The 20,864-nt window shown below is 42.2% G+C and overlaps 1 protein-coding gene across 19 annotated transcripts in view; it reads left to right on the forward strand.

Annotated features, from left to right (window-relative positions):
• MAP2 (microtubule associated protein 2) overlaps positions 1-20,864 on the forward strand; it is a 67,999-nt gene that overhangs the window by 41,360 nt on the left and 5,775 nt on the right. For 10 of the 19 annotated variants that reach the window (XM_086465803.1, XM_086465811.1, XM_086465804.1 and 7 more), the window contains 3 exons: positions 2,136-2,197; positions 7,649-7,802; positions 10,030-10,373. In XM_086465803.1, the coding sequence (XP_086321929.1) occupies positions 2,136-2,197; positions 7,649-7,802; positions 10,030-10,373 (560 nt within the window). Of the gene's footprint in view, positions 1-363; positions 430-2,135; positions 2,198-6,137; positions 6,324-7,648; positions 7,803-10,029; positions 10,374-20,864 lie in introns of all 19 variants that reach the window. The other 9 variants (XM_086465801.1, XM_009954610.2, XM_086465812.1 and 6 more) reach the window with 4 other exon arrangements.

Raw genomic sequence — 20,864 nt, forward strand, 5'->3', positions numbered from 1 at the left:
CAACCTACATATCCCTGAGCCTGAACCAATCATCCAGCTCTTTCCAGGATCTGAAATTTACAGGAACATTGTCTTGCTTCCATTTTCCTTTTGCGTAAAATATGGCATTTCTTGAAGGCAGTTTCGACTTTCAATGTGTCCTATTTGGAATGGTCTTGTCAGGTTTAGTCATACCTGGCCAATGGAGCTCCACCAAAAGTCACTTGGCAGTGTAGGCTATACAGCTTTGTATTGTGTATTTGTATTGTGGTCAGCTAAAACCTCCGTGTTGCACTTACCATGACTTTAAAACAAAACATGTCCAGTCATCAGATACAAGTGTCTGCCAAAAAAAGTTAGTATTTGCTTGTTTTTTCTGCATAGTGGCCCAGGAAATGACATCTTTCCCCTATTTCCCCTTAATACCAGAAAAAAATTCCCATGTCACTGGTAAGCACTGACAAATACTGGTAACTTACAGTGTCATATCCATAAGGGAGGCACTGCTTTTGTAGAAACTCATCCTTGCCATTTGAAAAAGAAACTGCATGGCCAACTCTGAGGAAAGAGTTGTGAAGTCTTTGCTTTGCCTGGTGTAGTTCCATGAATGAAACCCCAAACTGATTTGTGTTTTCTTGGTGGCTGTGGCTGTGAGATGCCACTGCAGTTGTGCCATCAGATGAGTGTTTACAGTGGCAAGGCCAGGACAATTACCCGGCTATGAGCGGGAGTCACTATGTGATACACTTCTGTTCCTTGTCTTCAATTCTGGGGTTACCCCTGAGGTAAAACATGTTTGTTGTGAATTTAAACTGGCAGCAGAGCCAGTAGAGATATTTGTTCAGATGGAGAAGTTGTGGTGCTTTCAGGTAAGTCAGCACAAGCAGCACAGCTATTCTGTCCACTTCATACTGGTGGGTGGTTAGGGTTCAATACCAAGGGAAGGAGGAAAGATGCTATTTGTGATGCATTAGAAGAGATGCAAAACAGGCCAAAACCAGCAGTAATAGATGTGGTAAAATGTGACACAGGAGGGCTGTGCTGTACTGTACTTATCCCTGTCACAAATTGAGAACTGAAGTACACAGTTATATATTCTTTTCCTCCTCACAAGTTTTGTCTCCTACTCCTTCAATTAAAAAAAACCAACACCAACAAACAAAAACCCAACCAAAATATTATGAGGGTGCAACTGGAGTGGGAAGTGTGGAGTAAACCAGGGATCTCACCATGACTGGGAACTGCATAGGGAAAGGAGAAAATTAATCAGTTCTGTACGATGCATTAGGGTTGGGTTTACAGTTGGAAGACAGTTGGATTTAGAGCAAAAGGTCGTCATCTGTGACTACTGTCCTGCTTCTGCATTTACTAAGGGCATCCTGGCACAGGTGACAGAAGATTTCACATCTATTTTTTGTGTGGCAGATCACTTCCTGAGCAGCAGTGTTGGGTTGAAACTAATAACCTGCTTTCTAAAAAGACGCCCTATTCCAAAACTTTTCGTAAGGATGGAATCTTAAGTCAGAAAGAAAAATCTGGCCTCAAACCACATTGTATCGGATAAATGAAATACTGAATTAACATACTTGATGACCAAATACAATTTGAATGGCTAAAGTCTGAGGGCTTAGTTGACCCACGGCACACTGACCTTGTTGATGCAACTAGGACAATAATTCACCAGCGAATCTCTCTCTTTCCGTTAGAAATGTTGGCTAATATTTTGAGAAGTGGTGATTTCAGGGGCCTCTCTTAAAATTTTCATTTGTGGATTACTTAAAGGAGCCTGACTTTTAGAGGACAATCCTGAAAATCAGGATGCAAAGGTGTCGGTGGATTGACCTTCAGAACTAGAGCCTCTTATAGCTGTGAACTATTTCTCGAACCTTTTACTGTAGTTTCTAGACTTCTGGGAACATGAATACAAAATTTCAATTTGTTTGAAACATGTAGAATACCATTTTACCTCAAGTATGATGAATACAGGACATTTTTAAGGCAGGTACATTTCTGCATACAGTTCACTGACAGTAATTTACAAAGTAATTGCTTTCCACAGTAGTTCAAAGGCATTTAATTGTTCTAACAAGTGTACTAAGTAGAAATGCTTATTATTGTTCTTTTTTAACTATCAAGTCTTTCTTTGGGTCTCTCAGCAGCAGGTGGTGAAACAAACCAGGCTTCTGGTGTATTTAAACAAGCAAAGGAAAAACTCTCAGTGAGTAAAACCATCTTATTGTTCATCTCTATAAACTCCTTTTGTCCTTATTTAAGTTAATTCTGTAAGTAATTGTGTGTTCCATTTAAAATTTGTGTTCCATTTAGCATTTGTTTGCCATATCCATTATTCATTTGACAGGGTAATTAAAACCACCTTTCCTGAATGACCTCTGAATTACAGTCCTAGGTAGTAGATGACAGTTTGCAGATCCATAGGGGGCACACAGACTCCAAACTGCAGGAGTTGGATGTTGTTCAGCATTTTGAGCCGGGTCATCCTCTGGGATAAATTGTGTACCTTGGCCCTTTCTGCAGCACCCAACTCGTACTGCCACCTTGCTCGATTGCTGTGTAGGCAGAAAACCTCCCCCAGGTCTCACTGGGTGTCTTCTGATGCACCATTACATAGCCATGCATCCTGCAGAGCTCGTGCCCATGTAGAAGTTACTGGCCAATAGCATTTTATGTGCAATTAAGTGCTTTCTGAATGGCCCTTTCCTGGACTGCTGATTTCTGTCTGTGTTTTAACCTGACAGTTACGTGCCCTGCCTTCAGCTGCTCTGCAGCCTGTTCTGCTCCCTGTGTCTGGCGCTCTGCTGAGTGTCCTTCAGCAAATACTGCAGTGCTTTTCCGTCCTGCTCCCATGCTGACCCTACACTCTTCCTGCCCTGTCACTCCAAAATCCCCAGGAAACCAACCTCCTTTTCACTATCCCTGCGCAACTATTTTTTACATGACACTGACACATGCTAATTCACATCTGCATCTGCAGCATGACAATACTTTGTCATTGTTAGCCATCATTAACAGTGAAGAAGTTCCTTAGGATTCCTCTAAATTTCCTAATATATTCCGTGGCTGATATGTTTCATCTGTCTAACCATATCGTCAGTTCTTTGGGGAACAAAAAGCTCTGACTCATACAGTGCTACACATTTTTTACAAATCGTAAAATATTGCTAATGATGATAGCGGCATAACTAATTGGAGGCTTTGGAGGAGCTGCAAAATTTAGACCTGAATTCAGCTGTGGATTCTGGGATTTCATGTGGTTTTTCAGGTCTGACCCATTTCAGCTCGTAACTGGGAAGCTACTAGAACTTCTTTACTAGTACAGTTAGATATATCTGGACAGGTTTCTGGCCTGAGTCAACAGCATGGTTTATTACTGTCTTTTCTTGGGGGGATGATGCTTATGTAAGAGAAGTCAATACTAGCCTGTTTTCAGAGTCATCTGCATTCCTGGAGTAAGTACAAGCACTGCAAAATCGTTCTCTGAAATTATCTCCTTTCTACACGCCTTTCTTATTCCCGTTGCCTATGTTATAGAAAAGATCAGAAGTCTGTCCCCTGCTTACTTTCTCTCCCTGTTGCCTCACTTCTCTGATTGCCAGACTCACACAACTCTTGGACATTTTCTCTTCTGTGCCTTGACTTCACCTCTGCTTTTATAAAGACCTCTCCTTTTTTGTTGTGTTTCTTCCTGATTTTCAGCTTTTATGTCCTTCAAGTGCAGCCTTTTCCTCTTCACTGGTAATGTTAGATCTTATAACCTGATCAATTTTGTTATCCATCCTCAAACTAGTTTACATACTGCTTTGCAGAACAAGTTCAGGAAAGGCTAAGCAGTTCCATCTGCTGGAAGGAGCTGTGCACCTGCAGTAGCAAGGGGATAGAGAACAGAGAGGTTTCTGCATCCCAACTTCAGCAATCCCCGAGCCTTAGTCAGGGTTACAAAGATCTTTATCCTGTGGACAGCTGGCACTTCGGGCAATATGAATTATAACAGAGGTCAAAGGTTATGTGTTGCTAACAGAGAATAAGAATAGTTTTCTCCGTAAAGCACAGGCTGGGATTGAGGCATTTGGTTTCTTTGCTTGCTCTGCCAGCCTTAAGCATGTCACTGAAATCTGGTTGGACCAGATTTGGCTGCTGTTACTGATGCTAAAAAGTGCCTTGCTCCCTAAATAACACCGAGGGGATCTAGACTGTGATAATCTCAGAGTCTTGCATGAGCTCAAGGTCATGCCTTTTCCCTAGCTATTCCACTGAAAGATCTGTGTCCTCCATCTTTAGCATCCCCACTAGATGCACATATTCATGGAGGACACTGTGCAATATGAGTGAGAAGGACAAGGTCTTTACATTGTGCCTAGCATCTTAATCTGTAAGAGTTTTCGAGTCTCATTAGGGGAAACATTTTGCATGACCCACAAGTTGAAAAAGGGGAAAACCACTGAATGAACATTTGGGCCTCAAACTCTGTGTGCTTAGTTATATCGCAAATTCGGAAAACCTGGTGAATGGTGTTTGCAGAATGTCTGCTTCTTGGAGTCACCCAATGTGGATACCCTGCTTCCACAGAGTTTCAGTGTCAATAAACACCTTAGTGGATTTGTAAATATGGCCCAAAATTTCACAAGTGGATGAGATCCATAAATAGAACTATTACAAATCAATCAAAGTCTGGAGAAGCCTTTCATGTGACAGAAACACATATTGTGCTGTTTCTGTGTAAAAGAATTATTCACTGATTTTATTCTGTTTATTCTCATACAGTGAAACAAGTATTAAGAGAAAGAGCCATAAATATGCGGCAAAACTTGTTCTAGGAATATATTCTTGCTAGTAAAGCACTTCCATCCTTTGAACTGATTTCTTGTCTTGCTACTTGGTGTGGATGATGGTATCCAATAGACTCCTCTCAGCTGTGTTGTAGGACTGGAATTGTTTGTTACACAGTTCTGCAACTCTTAATCATGATGATGTCATGAATGATATTCAGCACACCGGCCTCACCTCTCTGTAGGCTGGGTGTGTAGCCTAATGCCTGTCAGGGCTGGATAACCCATTCTTTTCTCATTTTTGAATAAAGACAACTTAAGGAGTAACTCGTACACCTTCCCTGAACACTGAGAAAGTCTAGGAGACTGACTTAGATCAAATGCCAAATTTTTCATGGCTCAAGTTCTGTACCAAATCCCATAATTATAGGCCCATAGGGATTGCTCCTGTGTGTAACTTCATACTTGTATGAATACAGAGAGGGTCAGGGCTACATTGACAAGGTAACAGCCTTGCAATTGTTCTTTGTAGTATCAGTTATACCCATGGGAGAAGAAAACTGTTGCTTAAACAAGTAGCCCTATTCTCTTTCAAGGAGATTTCCTTTTGCAAAGCAGTTAGGTGCTCCTAAAGTGTCAACAAAGAATTGTCAATCTGTCCTATTGGTGTTTAATTGTTTTTTCAATGGGGTATTATCATTATTCGGAATCTGACAAGTATCTGATGACAATGACATATCATGTCAGCCTTTCAACCATATACGGATTTCCTCATCCCAGGACTCTACATTGTCAACAGAAATTTATGAATTTCTATAGAATGACACCAAATGCACAGAATACAGCATTTGGGGTGCATTAGGGACTTTGTGGGTACACAGTAGCACAAGAAGCAATGCTGTCTTTCCACAATTGTGGGAATACTGGTGTAACTTTGCTTTTAAGATTCTCACTGTTTTCTTCTTGACTGTAGCCTGGTGGGATGTATTTCAAATGCACAACTTAGTTTTAAAGGACTAGGATCTCTTGGTGCTCCTGTCATTTTGCACTTGCTTCTAATGCAGCCACCCAGCAGTTGTACCAGTTAAATGCTTTACCTAGCAGCAGATTTGTCCTGTTAACACAAGACAAAAATAGCACCAGCAGAAAAAGGCACTTCCTAGAATCAGTAACTCTGTCCACACCCAGGGGATTTCAGTCAAACAACACAGAACTGAAACTTCCATGCATGTCAGAACTGCATAAACACTATTACCAGACACAGGAAAAGAATTAATTCATAGCTTGGCATTTTTTTTTCAGTCCATGTTGCATGTGTTCTTCTTTTGTCCAGCTTCATGTTGTGTTTTCTTTTGTTTGTTTTCTCATGACTAGACTGCCTCTTTGTCAAAGATTCCTGCCTCAAAGTCTAGAACAAAGTCATTGCTTCCTCCAAGACCCAGCTCAGCTTGCTCATTAACTACTAAAAGGGCCACTTTTCTCGATACAGACAGTTATTATGTACGGCCCTCCTCAGCAGGCCCAAGAGACTGCTTGCCCTACTCAAAATCAGATGCTAAGGTAAGGTAGCAGAGTTGGTAGAGAGAGTTAGCTTGGAGATGTGTAGGTGAACTCCATGGATCACATTCTCTACCCACTGAATTTGAGTAATTCTCTGTGAAGCTTATGTGGGATTACTTACATCCAGTGGCAGGAAAACTGATTATCAGGCTACAAGATTTGTGCCACAAAATGGATAAAAACGAAGGAGATTCTCCAGAGGAAACATAAGTGAAATAACTAGAAGGACATAGCTTCTTTCTGTTGATGATATGGATGCTGCTTCATTGACTGCTAAGAAGTTGCACCCATTTGCACGTGGGCAAGTGGTGAAGAACAGCAGTACTAATTTGCCTTCCAAGGTTAAAAAATGTAATTTTCAACCAGTTAATATTCTCTGAAAACAAATTCAATCCCCAGTGTAGAAGGGTACAGTTATAATCACTAGCAATAACAGTGGAAGCCAAATGCACTAGGAACCAAATTTAGTCTGTGCCTGGGACCATGTTGAAGAAGTTGCAGTATAAATTTAAAGAGATGTTTGGCGGTCCATCCTAGCTTCGTCATGTTCATATTTCACTCATGTTTCAAATCTACTTGATGCTGAATTGATGACTATCCCCCCCATTTCAAAACTGTTTTCACTATTAATTTCCATTTTCTGTGTAACACTACACTTGGTGTGTCTTTTACTGATTGGGACCATCATCGTATTTGTCTTTTGGAGGACTATCTGCTTATGCAAGACTGTCTTTGGCAACCCATCCCATAAGTTCAAAAATATTCTAACATACATGTCCATTGCTCTAACCATGGTAGAAAGAAGGCATCTGCTGGTTTCAGAAGGTAAAAAGATGAGTAAGAAAGCAAATAAGACACAAGAATTAAGAGCCTTGCACTCAAAAAATAAGCTGTAGCTAAAAAATTTTCTCCGTAAAAAGATTACACGTTAGTGTATGAAAATGGAAAAAATCACACATCACCTAACAATATAGTGTGGGGTGTATTCTGGACACCAGTATTGCAGTTACTTTGCAAGTAAATTTACATAAGGATTTAAGAGCTCCAGAGAATTCTTTTACTTTCCACTTCCACTAAAAAAAACTTGTTCCTTATTAATAACCAAATGTGGAATCCATCCATATTTAAATCTAAGAGTATCTGTACCTGTCTTAAGTAGCTCAGAAGATGGCTATTGGATGTTTTGATGTGATAAAGAAGTACCAGGGAGCTAAGCAGAGCATGGGAGGTGGCTGAATCCCCACAGGATTAGGTTGAGAGAAATCAGAGCCCAGAAAATGAGTTTTAAAAACTAAACCTTCCTTTTTTTATTTTGCTGCTATTAGGATGGAGTAAGCAAGAGTCCTGAAAAACGTTCCTCTCTACCAAGACCTTCCTCTATCCTTCCTCCTCGAAGAGGTGTGTCAGGAGACCGAGACAGAGAGGAGAACTCTCTCTCCCTCACAGCTTCCCTCTCCTCTTCAGTACGACGGACCACCCGTATGTTTTTTGCATATTAACCCTCTCCTACTGCTGTGGGTGTCTCCCATCCTTGTTAGATTCATCACATTGCCATAGCATTGTGTGTCCTTACCTTTTACACAGAGGGGTTAGGTCTGGGGTATGCTGTTGGAAATCAGAGCCCCGCAGACTGTTTTTGTTCAGATACCAAGTGCTGAGCAGCAAGGGCTTGAAACCAGGATGCACCCTTTCCACACTCTGCAATGCCCAGAGCTGGGACTGCTGTTCAGACTAATCGCTGATATTAGAAAATGCCTTTGCAGGGAGCTCAGAGCTGGGTAAGGTGTTTAACACAGGACATTTACAAACAGCAGCAAGAAAAATAAGACAAACCTGAAGTAGGCAACATAAAATGTTCTGATGGATCTTGGAAAAGTGAACCTAATAGTTATAGTCATTAATTTGCTGTTTCACAGTAATGATCCCCCTGCATACTAATCCTTGGGTAAAAACTCTGCTGAGAATTGACATGTTATCTAGTGGAGTGGACTTACTGGGGGAAGTTAGGATAGTGAACAGCAAGGTCCTTTTATGAGGACGAATGTTCTCAAATCACAAGGCAAAAGGACAAAAAGAATTTTACCAAATACCCCCAGAGCTTTTAGCTAGATTTGCATTCAGCCCAGGCCTCAGAACCTGGATGTGGCTCCCTGCTTTCCAATAGAAATTCCTCTGGTTTGTCTCTTTAGAAGCCAATCTCAGCCCTTTTTAAGACAGTTTAAGAGAAGTAGATGATTAAATTCTAGAAAAAAAGTCCTTTGAAATTCTTGGTTGATGTTCCAAGGGTAGAACAGAGACCCTTTGTAAGCAGAGTGACCCCCAGCTGGCACAGCAACCCATTCTGCTGACTAGGAGTGAGAAGCCATTGAGCATTTGCCAATGTGGTGAAGGGATGAGGAATGAAAAATAAATATACTAAAGCTGCAGGGAGCTGGGGAAAAAAAAAAATCATTCCCTTTTTGTCTCAGTTGGTATAGTAAGAAGGTTCTGGTTTAGGGTTGCTTTGGAAAGAAAGAAACAGTTCAGGGAAACTGGAGGTGAGAGTGGAGTATCTAGAGTCATGTAGAGCAAAGAGTTTCTCCTGGACCTGGGGCAGCAGTCCATTAGGTTTGGTCCACCACCATTACATAAATGGAATGACTAACAAATACGTTAAATAAGATTTTGATTAGTCCCACTGGATGCTCTAGAGAGGCCCATTGGATTTATAATTCAAGAACGTTTTAAAGGTGAAAACGTATATGCAGCCATTCAGCATTGGGGTTCCCAGGCTTTGGGGGTTGGTTTGGTCTTTCTCTCCCCGAGCGCTCTCAGCGAAGCTTTGCTTTAAGCAGCATATGGGGATATCTCAGCTTCTGTTTCTTTGCATTTGAGGGTTAGGGGCAGAGCTGGCTGCAGAAAGCGCAGTGCCTAAACTGATTCTTGTGCTCAGTGAAAAGGACTGGCAATGCCACGAACACTGAATGCAGCTGCTACAAAATATTGCAGTATTTATTTATTTTCAACTTGCTTTCAGATGTAACTAGAATGTGACTTTTAATCAAGGTTGCCTTGTGTAATTGCTTTCTTTCACTGCACTAATAAAAAATAGCAGTTGAATGTGAGAGACATCTGCCCATCCACACAACAAAGCTGTGACTTGTTCATCAGCTGACTGCTCAGCCAGGGTTCAGCTTCAGACACCAGATTACCAGCCGTGGTATGTGACCAGAGCAGCCAGGCATTCAGAGCCTCTAGTTTCAGGATTACGATTAGAATTTTTCCCTCTAGTTTAACACCCACATCCATTGAAATTGGTGACAACATTCTTACTGGCTAGTCAGGTTGTCAGATCAAGTCCCAAAGGTTAGATTCCAAGGGTGCTTCTCGTCCTTTCCCCAGAATGGAAATCAGTGTGCTATCGTGCCTTGTTCAGCAAACTTTGCAGGAAGCGTAGGTGTTGTGAGAAGCACATGTATGTTACAGAACAGAGCTCAGTCATCATATGGGCAATTTACCAGCTCAGCCACGCACAAGGTAACTCCTAGCAGATTGATTAGCAAAGTAAGGTACAGAAACACATATCCAGTCTGTTGTTCCAGCACTAGCAGAGCCATCTTAGAGCTGTACCATGCTTGGCCCACAGGGATGCAGTCTTGGGAGGTACAGAGGGAAGAAGAGCTGTATTTCTGTGGGTCTAATGCTGTTGGTTTTTTCTTGCATGTAGGATCAGAGCCAATTCGTAGCAGAACAGGAAAAAGTGGAACTTCTACCCCCACTACTCCTGGCTCCACTGCGATCACTCCAGGGACACCACCAAGCTATGCCTCCCGTACCCCAGGCACTCCAGGGACACCCAGCTATTCCAGAACCCCACACACTCCTGGGACCCCCAAATCTGCCATACTGGTACCTACTGAGAAGAAGGTTGCCATAATTCGCACTCCTCCTAAATCTCCAGCCACTCCGAAGCAACTACGAGTTATTAATCAGCCTCTACCTGATCTCAAGAATGTCAGGTCCAAAATTGGATCAACAGATAACATCAAATACCAGCCTAAAGGGGGGCAGGTAAGGATTCCACTCTTTATGTTTATCCATATATGATTTAGTCTTATGTGTGCACCTTTGAGATAGGGATGGGATGGAAGCCATTTTGAATTGCCTTGCAAATGCTGCTTCTATTGTCCATATGCATTGGTTGTTTAAGTGATGTTAATTGGCAGGGGCCAGGACAATCTTCAGAAAGTGTTTTGTCACCTGAAAACTGACAGTGCCTCACTGAGATCAGCTGAAAAATTTCATACAACAGTTTGCACTCCATGCCATAGATATGTTTCAGCCTGAGTCTCAGCACTTGTTGCTTACTTAGTCCTCATCAATACCAGGAAATGAGAGGTTTGTTTTAATTCAAGCAAGTTCAAATTCAACCTAGATAGATGTTAGCAGGATTGCACAGCACCATGACCTTTTCTTGTGTCACTTTCGTGACATGTGCGTTGTGTTGCGTGATGTTGGAGAACAGGTCTTATGAGGAGCGGCTGAGGGAACTAGGGTTGTTCAGTCTGGAGAAGAGGAGGCTGAGGGGAGACCTCATCACTCTCTACAACTACCTGAAAGGAGGTTCTAGTGAGGTGGGGGTCGGTCTCCTCACAAGTAACAAGCGATAGGACATGGGGAAATGGCCTCAAGTTGCACTAGGGGGAGGTTTAGATTGGACATTAGGAAAAATTTCTTTACTGAAAGAATGGTCAAACATTGGAACAGACTGCCCAGGGGAGTGGTGAAGTCGCATCTCTGGAGGTGTTCTAAAAACATGTTGATGTGGCACTTTGGGACGTGGTTTAGTGGGCATGCTGGTGTTAGCCTGATGGTTGGACTTGATGATCTTAGAGGTCTTTTCCAACCTTAATGATTCTATGTTAATGAGAGTTGCAGCCTCCAACCTGGTAAATCCACCCCAAGTTAAAGATGATGGGAGGGGACAGATATTAGACTTAATTGTTTTTCTTGCTGCAGGGTTTGAATAAGCAGGAACAGGGCTTAAATTGTATAAACTGGAGAATGTATATCATAGAAGAAAAGGTGAATGTGTGATAAGGCAGATCAGGATTTTCTGTTCTCGCTATCTGAAAGAACATGAATTCAGCGACATGTTCATGCAATTGAAAGTTGAAAAAAAGATAGTTTCATACCTTGCAGAGTTATGCAATGAAGCGCATTGTCATGAGGGTTGCTTTTGGCTAAAGACTGAACATGTGCGTAGGGTAGCAAAATCCCCTGTTACTACAGATGGAACTTGCCAAACTTTCAAAAGGACAGTAAAGATAAGCAAAAGACTTTAAAGACAAGCAGAAGCTTTTGGAGACTGAGGAAAGATTATATAGGAAGTACCATAAATCCTCCTGAGGTATGGTGTTTTATACCTTCCTCTGAAGAGTCTCTGCTTGATGTCCTACCAAGCAGAGCTCTGGCCAGAGCTGGAATAGTCTTCCTCATTTTGGGGCAATGCAGAAATGGTAATGCAGATTGTATTAAAAGACAAATTTATGTCCAAGGAATTTGTTAGTCTTTCTATTTGGAAGAACTGTTGTTCTAGCTTACAGGGTGAAGCTGTCCATTCTATTAGTGTTTAAAGAGTTATAAAACCATTTATAACCTGAAAGAAACCATGTTTTATTTAGAAACAAAGAGGCTGAATGAGGAAAAAGAATATAGCTTACCAACAATAATGCTAAAAATATGGACAACTCAGTCTTGTAGGTGTAAACAATTATGCTGATTTGTATTTTGTAAAAAGCACCTGTGCATTTCACATTAATTCTGGACACAACGCCATGACAAAAACACTCAGTGCCCCCAGCTCCCTTTTACTTCCCTGAGATTGCTGAGTTACAGAAGTGGCAATCTGAGTGCTTTATGAAAAGTTCATTTCTCAACTACCTCCAGGGACAGGTCATCAGGGTAAATAACATGCTCCTCTATTCAGCTGTCCTGAAAACAAGACATTCCAGAAAGCAGGGTTGCACAGTGTTTCCAGATCAGATACTTCTATATATATCTGAGGTTTGGAGTTCACAATGGAACATACAGAAAGTGAGGTTTGCCTAATGCTGTCTCAAAAAAAAAAAAAAAAAAAAAAAAAAAAAGGATCAAAACTTAACATTGCAATCCTATGCCTACTGCAGGTCTTCCAGAGGAAAAAAACAGGCTCATATTTTAAACAGTTAGGTGTGTCTTAGGCATTGATCCTGTTTTCATGGTAAATTGACACATTCAGTGCTTTCCAGGCTTTGGACAGTAGCTGGTTACTCAGATAAAGTCAAGAAGATAATGCCTTAGCAAACGTTCTTTTGCCTTTATTTTGACAAGTGCCTGTGTAATTATTTTGTATGGAAGTTCAACTCCCATTTGACATATTGTGTAGCAGATGGTCACGGTGCACAGGGACTCCAGGAGGCTCAGAACACAAGTTCAGGCTGTGCATCTGGATTAGTATTCCTCGTAACAAGCCCAGCTGCTGGACATGGGTCTCGAAAGCAGCACCACGTTAGCCTATCCTCCTCCTCCCTGTTTCGTGGACTGTTAACAGCTGTACAAGACCAGGGGTTCACAGCAAATCGTATTTCTTTGTAAACACCATGCCCAGACACCTACTTTTCCTTAGCATTTCTATAGCTTTGCACATAGTCTTTGCTGGGCAGTGAAGGATGGCACAGCAGTTGTCATTTCACTCTTTTGGGGATCACAGGGGAAATCGGCTGGGTGGACATAATGTCACTGAAGCTAAAGCATTTTTTAATTCCCAGTGGTATGTGGCCACTGAGCTGTGGGCTGGGCAAAGAGAGACTCTGAGTTTTTCCTTTGTCTCCTTTACGCCATAGTTGCTTGGTCTAGACAAGAGGTTTTAGGATTAATTCTTTTCCAATTTCTGCTGTTGAATTTTACTTGGTCTGTGAGAGGAGCACATGAAAGCTAATTGGATTTCCTTGTGTCTGCTCACTTCTTTAATGTCCTGTGGCCAATACTGCACTGGCTGAAATGAGCTGTTATCTGCTTTTAGTGATGGTACATGAAACAAACAGAAAGCTGCTCAAGTTTTATAACCTGAACTGGAAGTGCTGATAGCAATAACCACAGGAAAAACAAGCAGACAAAAAGCCAGCATACATCTGGGCAAGTTAAGGACATAAACATGACATGCAAATCACTAAAGGAATACAGATATGTAGCCCAAAAGTGTCATTTGGAGACAGACTATCCTTTTACCAGAGTCATATCTGAACCTAGCATAAAGTCTTTTCTTAGCTTACAGCTGTCCTAGAGAAAGCAGCCACACTCTGAAACTGCCAGAGGCTGAGGTGCAGAACTGAAGAAGCAGGGGATGTTTGAATGCTAAACAAATCAAGAAGTGCAGTCCTCTGAATTTCATCAAAAGCTCATCAGACAGCAGACTGATTTTACTTCAGCTCTGACTTGCCACCCACAGAAACAAAGAAAAGAAGAGAAATTGCATTTTTGACTGGGGGCAGCGGGCAAGAGCATGCTTCTAGGGGCAGAAGCAAGCTTACTTTGCACTGCATTAGGGTCCTACTAGAAATAGATGGTTTGAGATGTGTTTAATTGGTATCCAGCAGTCTGGAGAAATGAGGGCTTCTCTGCTCTGTGATGCAGCCAGTAGGTGCTTGTCTGGTTTTCTCTTTATAGTAGAGTATGGTGAAATGTATCATTCTTGGCAAAGCTCAGAGGCGACTTGCTCATGGGTATGTCTGCTGGGCTTCAGATGGATTTTCGCACCACATCAGCTGTGGAGGAAATGCTGTGCTTTCAGAAGTAACCCATTTGCATCTGTTATGTCTCAGACAGTCCAAGGGAAGCATGGGGGAACTGGGGAAGGGGTTGGAAATCTGTTTCAGATGCCAAGACTGGGATTCTTCTTTTTTGTTTGGATTTTTTTTTTTCTGATGTGGTTTGTACCATATCGGAGTACAAAAGTGCACTAATTGAATCTTTTCATTACTGACTGGGCAGAGTATTTATAAAGCATCATAGGCTAGCAACCAAGGATAAAGCCAACCTAGATTAATTTTATCTTAAAATGTATACCTAAAATCACAGCCATGGGCAAGAACGTCAGTGGATGTGAATAAGCATAGCTTCATCCAAGTGAACGGAGCTGTGTAGACTAGAACGCCATGCATAAGGTTTAAAATATCACTAACTAGAGTAACGGCTGGGCACCTTGTAAGTAGTAAGATGTCACATAGAAAAATTAAATACCTAAGATGATGAAGAACGAAGTGTGTCTTGAAGGTTTTTAGAAAGATTAAGGAAGAACTTCAGCTCTGGGGCCCCCAGCATAAGAAAGACACGGACCTGCTCAAGCGGGTCCAGAGGAGGCTGCAAAGATGATCAGGGGGCTGGAGCACCTCCCCTGTGCGGACAGGCTGTGAGAGCGTTGGGGTTGTTCAGGCTGGAGAAGATAAGGCTCCGGGGAGACCTTAGAGCGGCCTTCCAGTACTTAAAGGGGGCCTGTGGGGAATATGGGCAGGGACTCTTGATCAAGGAGTGTAGTGATAGGATGAGGGGTAACAGTTTCCAACTGGAAGAGGGGAGATTTAGATGAGATATTAGGAAGACATTCTTCACTCTGAGGGTGGTGAGGCACTGGCACAGGTTGCCCAGAGAAGCTGTGGCTGCCCCCTCCCTGGCAGTGCTCAAGGCCAGGCTGGATGGGGCTTGGAGCAACCTGGTCTGGTGGAAGGAGTCCCTGCCCATGGCAGGGGGGTTGGAACTAGGTGGTCTTTAAGGTCCCTTCCAGCCCAAACCATTCTATGATTCTATGAACTTCATCATCTTCCCTAAACAAAGTGCAATTAGTCATGGGTCAGAAGGTCTGAATAAATTGATGACACCACTATTCAGTAGAACCTGTCCAGAAACCACAAAAATGTCGAGGAGAACAGGCATCTGCATTAGATGGTAAAATAGACCAGCACAGGGAAGGATAAGACATCTCAGAGCTTGGGCAGAGGACGAGGCTTGGATGGCTGTCATTGTCTTTGCACAATTTGTTGTTAGCTTCAAAAATCAGTTTAGATGGCAGGAGGGATTTCCCCACAACACCCCCACACACCCCCATCATCACAATTTACAACCCAGTCTGCAGGGAATGGTAGGCTTCTGCAGTGTTCCCCGTCTCAGCTAGCCTACCAGGATGCAAAGTCAGTGCAGAGACAGGCAAATCTGGGGGGCCACCAGAGCTGAGCACCTCCTGGGAGAACTGCGGGTCAAAAGGGTATTCAGCAAGTTTCCCTTGAGATGTAATCTTATAATCCTCCTGTTTCCCACGTCTTTGCACCATGTTGTGAACGCTGATGACTGCCCAAAAATTAATCTGAAGATCTAGATTATATGCTACTGGTGCACTGGCTGATGAAGAGTGTCCTAAAAGGCAGTGGAGAATATAGGCCTAATAAAAAGTGCAATCTGAGCTGCTGCTACTGGATCCCATTCTGTCTCCCATCTCCTTCTGGCACATTGTGCACTTTTTCTCCAATCCATTGTGATCTGCAGCATAGTTGAGCCAAAACCACTTTGGCCCAAGTTAAGAGAATGTCTCTGCTCAGGACAGTGATGAACATAAATGAGCTTATAAAGTTCAAGCTTTGGTGCTTTCCCCAACCAGAGCCACAGGAGACAGCTGTATCGGGAGATGTGGATTGACACTGTAACATGGCTGTTATTAAAGTACTTAGCTAATGAGAGACTGGGAGGCAATTTTTTCCACACAGTTAGCTGCATTCACTGGAATAAGATTTTGCATTTACCAAGTCAACAGTTCACAACTGTAAGATAAATTCACCTCTATCAGTCTGCTTTTGTTTTCTTTATACATTCCTGGTTTTGTAGATTTGCAAGATATTTGAAGGGATTTGTTCTGAACTGAAAAGTAGAAACGAATTCATCCCTTGTTAATTGCAGATCTACAAATGCAAAGAGAAATTAGGAGTTTCAGGCACACCTTCAAAACTCTGACACAGCTCAAACCCATAATTTTTAAGTTTTTGAAATTTGGAACTTTGGCTGATCATTGCAGATTGTACAGAAATAACATCTTGCAGCTCCTGTGTTCAGACTGCAGTCATTTAATGGAAGGCTTGCCCAAGTACAGTCTGTACAGTTAAGCCTTGAATTAGTCTGGATAAAATGCAAAGTCTTCTTCCTGACTCATATTTTAGAAAAATGAAGCAATCATTGCCAGGCTGTAGCAAGTTTCAGGAAGTTTCTTTTAGGAAATGTGTTCGGTTGGTAGAAATGAGCAGGGAATTAGGACTTTCTATCCAGATCTGCCATTCACTTTCTCTGTGGCTGGGACAGAGTAAATTAACTGCTCTGCCTCAACCATCTGTAAAATGTGCACCATGCTCATTGAGGACTAACTGTGAACCACAAGCAGGAGGGTCTCAAGCTGTCTGATGGGGCTCTAGCCACTAACAAAACTTCCAGCATCTACAGAAGCCGATGCTTCTCCCTCTTTTGAAGGCAGTTAGCAGCAGTGCACTGATTTCTGCCAGTTGGATGGGATGTGTTCGGTCTGTCTAGCTAGAGTTGAAGGTATCACTTTCTGGAGGATTCAGTATCTTTCCACCAGCTACACCAGCAGGAAAGAAACAGATAAAAACCTTAGTTTCATCCTGGAAATTTGGATTTAAAGAATAAAAAGACATGCTAAGGGACATATCTGCTGAGCTTTGGGAAAGCCAACTTGCATGAAGAGATAAACACAAGGTATTTTTTTGAACTTGAACTGAACAACCTAATTTTCTCCATTTATGCTGGAGTAAAGAAAATCCAGACATAGTGACTCAAAACTCATCCCTTCTTAAAGATAAGGAAACTGATTTGAAAACTGTGGTACTTGATGCTCAACACTTGATATTTGGAGCTATTAGTACTCTTTCCATGAGTATGGACTGTTGCCTCTAAAATTTAAGTATCTGTCTCTGTAGTTTGTCAAAATTTGTTGTTTTGGTTTTTTGTTTTGTTTTGTTTAAGGGAGTACTAAAACAAGGATCCTGTGTTTTAGCTGAATTAATTGAGCTCCTGGGATCTTTTTTATTTGGTGTGCTTCACTCATTTCACTTACACGCACTCCTTCCATTTCTTTTATGATTCTTTTGATCAGCTCCCCAGATTTAGTGAGGAGTATGATTACAGTACATGTGTTACGGTTCATCTAACATGGATCTCACACTTCCTTGAGCTCTCTGTTAAATTCAGCTGTTGCCTCTTGACTGTAAACTCTTTGGCATAGAAAACGGTCATTTCGCTTTGTATTTCCCAGCACAATTATGCAAAACCTTTCAGGCCTCTTCTTCCTTTATTGGTAGGGACATGTGTAGTTCAGTGTGGCCATGTTATTAATTAGAGGAATAAGTGATTTGCAAATAAGTAGAAAGAAGCTTGTAAAGCAGCCATTGTTGTCCTATGAAAGTATTAAAGACATGACTGATAGCAAGACATCTGTTTTACCAGTACTTCCCATTGAAAGTACCTATTTTCAGCTGCTTGTAATGGTTTCACAGTTTAACTGTTCAGGCTGAAATATTACATGCTCAGTGTCTGCCTCTGGGTGTTTTTAAAAGTCAGAAATGAACCTATCTTGCTCACTGTTTACTAAGAGCAAGAGGAGGATCGTACGTTGTTTTGCCTATGCTACATCCAGTGCAGCCTTTTATTTTGAATCTCACTGGCTTGTAGGCTGGCAGCTTCACCAGTGTGTGTATCTAGTAATTTCAGGAGTGCAAAGGCTGAACATGATTGCAAGCTCTGTTTGTAGGTGTGGAAAGTCTGAGGCACAGTTTTTCTCTTCAAGGACTTTGCTAAGCCAAATAAATACCCTTTCCCCTCCCTTTTCTCTACTTGTAGTCTCTGCCAGGAGCACAAAAACTGTAGTATCATCTGTCCTTGGCAGCATATAGATTTGGAAGCACTTAGAAACGCCTCTTGATTCTAATCAGGTTTTAGCCTTAACCTTGCTTCCTATGCAAGACCAATTCCTGCCTCACTCAGTCCCTGTGTTAACGAAGAGATCAAACACTGATATAATGTCTAGTTCCTGGGATGTAGCTCTGTCAAATTACTGTGATGCTGTGGTAAGTAGGCGGAACCTGCCCTTTTTGCTAAGTTGTTAGGCATCTGGGAGCTTTTCCCAATATCATAGCCCCACAGCACGTTCAAACAGAAAGTGGAGCCAAGCTAGAGTATTTTTAAATGCTTTAGGCACAGTGTTTGTGGTAGAGCTTCTCAGAGGCCATAATTGCAAGGCAGGGAGAACAGAAATAGTGAGTTTCTTGGAAAATATATTCAGAGCCTGTAGTTTCATCAGCATCACAATTTCTGTTGTTTGAGTATCTTTGTTTTGGTGTGTTCCAGTGTAGTACGTGACAGAAGGGAAGCTGTTTATGGATTCTCTGCCCAGATGCTGCTAAGTTAGGGGCTTTCCCTCTGATTGTGGAAAGCAGCTGAACTGAATGATTCTAGGTAGCAATGGAACATAATTCTTTCTCTTTCCTAAGCAGTTTTCAGGCATTGGTGGTGTCTTTAGCAGTGAGGCACAACTGAACTAAATTCTCTCTTGCATTTCTCTGCCTTCCATTCAGTGTTTCTACAAATTTCTGCTCATCTTGAACCCAGTGGTGCAGTACTGACAGAGGAGAGCCTGCTTGAGGCCCCTGGACTAGAGACTGTTGTACATAGAGACTTTGAAAGCCAAATTCACTTTCTGTCAAGAGCCTTAGGGAGGCCTATGTCTAACTGAAAGAGTCACAGGTATTGGTAGCCTGTCTCATCTTCTCATGTCAGCCAGCTTAACCCAAAAACATCCCCTCTGGTCTAGTGTAGATGTTGCCCTTGGACCACAGTCCCTTGGTATTTAGGTTGCCAGTCAGGCCACTCTGTGTAGGAGGGGAGCTAGTTTACCCTGCTGAGTGTAGATTAATATATGCCTCATGTAAATGAACTCTGAGAAAAATACCTTCAACACTTGGTTTCCTAGCAGGCTACCCCTAAATGCCCTCTGTCTCCCAGTACTTCAACAGATAACATTCAAACAGCACAGAAGGTATTGGAGCACAGTGTCTTGATTCCTGCTGAGGACTACCTAGAAGTAGTGTGAGTCAGTGAAGCTATACTGTGTGCACATTGGCATTCAGTCTGCCCTGGCCTTTAATTCTGGACCATTCCTAAGAAGTCATCAGAGGACAGAGTAGGGGGAAGATCTGTCAGACTGTTAGGGCCTCAAAGAGAAGCCACTTTTTCCTTGGGCAGTGTGGTTTTGTGGAATAAACCCAGCATTTTCTTAAGGCTTAATTTTTCCACTGTGGTTTAACTTCATGTAGATATGGCAAATACTGAGGAACTTCAGTTTGGTCCTGATCAAAATACTGACTCCCAGACTCTATCTGGCATACCTGGACAAATCAGCATCAGATCAGAAGAGAATACCCATTTCAGACTGGCGGGTCCCCGCAAGGGTTATGAGGGACTCTGTCAGGACATTATCATGTTGGGATGTTTAGCGAGTGTGAATAGAAAGCAGTCCTGTTCCTGCCACACACTAAAAATGTTCCCTTTCCTGAATGACAGCGTGAGCAGGCTTGATCATTCACGTAATGTGCGGCACAATTGAAGTTCATATATGTACATCCCTACCACACCTACACCCACACACAAAATGTACATACACATTCAGGAACATGGAGACCTTTCTGATGAGTCATGGTGTTCATCCTGTCTCTACTGCAGCCAGCCGAATCATCTAATTCTTTTCATCAAGTGCCATCATAAAAGTTTACCATTTTCTTGTCGTAGCTCTGTTCCCTTGGAGGCAGTTCCAGAGCCTCCCTGTTCTGATAGTTATGAATTTCCCTCTGGATTCCAGCTTCAAATAATTCAGTCAGTTTACATTCTTCGTTTGCAAGCCAAAGTTTCTTTTTAGCCTAAATAGTTCCTGTCCCTCTCTGGTACTCTCATGTCTACAGTCTGATTTCTCAAAGGAAACAAAGCTCTTGCAGTCACACTATCTGTCTGGCTGTCTCAGCCTTCCTCAACTTATTGTTGGCCATTTTCAACCAGGGCTGGCAAGGGAGCAGTGGTTAGAAACTGCTCTCTTGGATGTTGGATGATAGTTGTTGTCTACAAAACAGAGACTCAGCAGATCGCTGTCGTTGGAGGAAAGGTAGTGATAACTCAGCCCTTCTCCACAATCAGATACAACCAACTGGCCAGTTTTGTATTGGCTTCTATTAGCCAGTCTAGGAGACCTGGGAGAAAGCTTGGGAGATACTGCTGGCAAGAGAGGACAGGGCTTGCTGAAGAATATAGGATGGAGGGATTAAGCAGTTTAAAGCCTTAATCTATAGGAAACAAGGCTCCATTAGTTTGTAGAACACTTGGTTATAGAGGACGGTCATGATTTAAATATGTGTAGGGATATTGATATATTCCAGGAAAGGGAGAAATCATCAGGGAAAACCTGGATCAGTGCAGTTGTGCCCT

Source organism: Leptosomus discolor, chromosome 5, assembly GCF_034619465.1.
Source record: "Leptosomus discolor isolate bLepDis1 chromosome 5, bLepDis1.hap2, whole genome shotgun sequence".
Classification (NCBI taxonomy): Eukaryota; Metazoa; Chordata; class Aves; order Leptosomiformes; family Leptosomidae; genus Leptosomus; species Leptosomus discolor.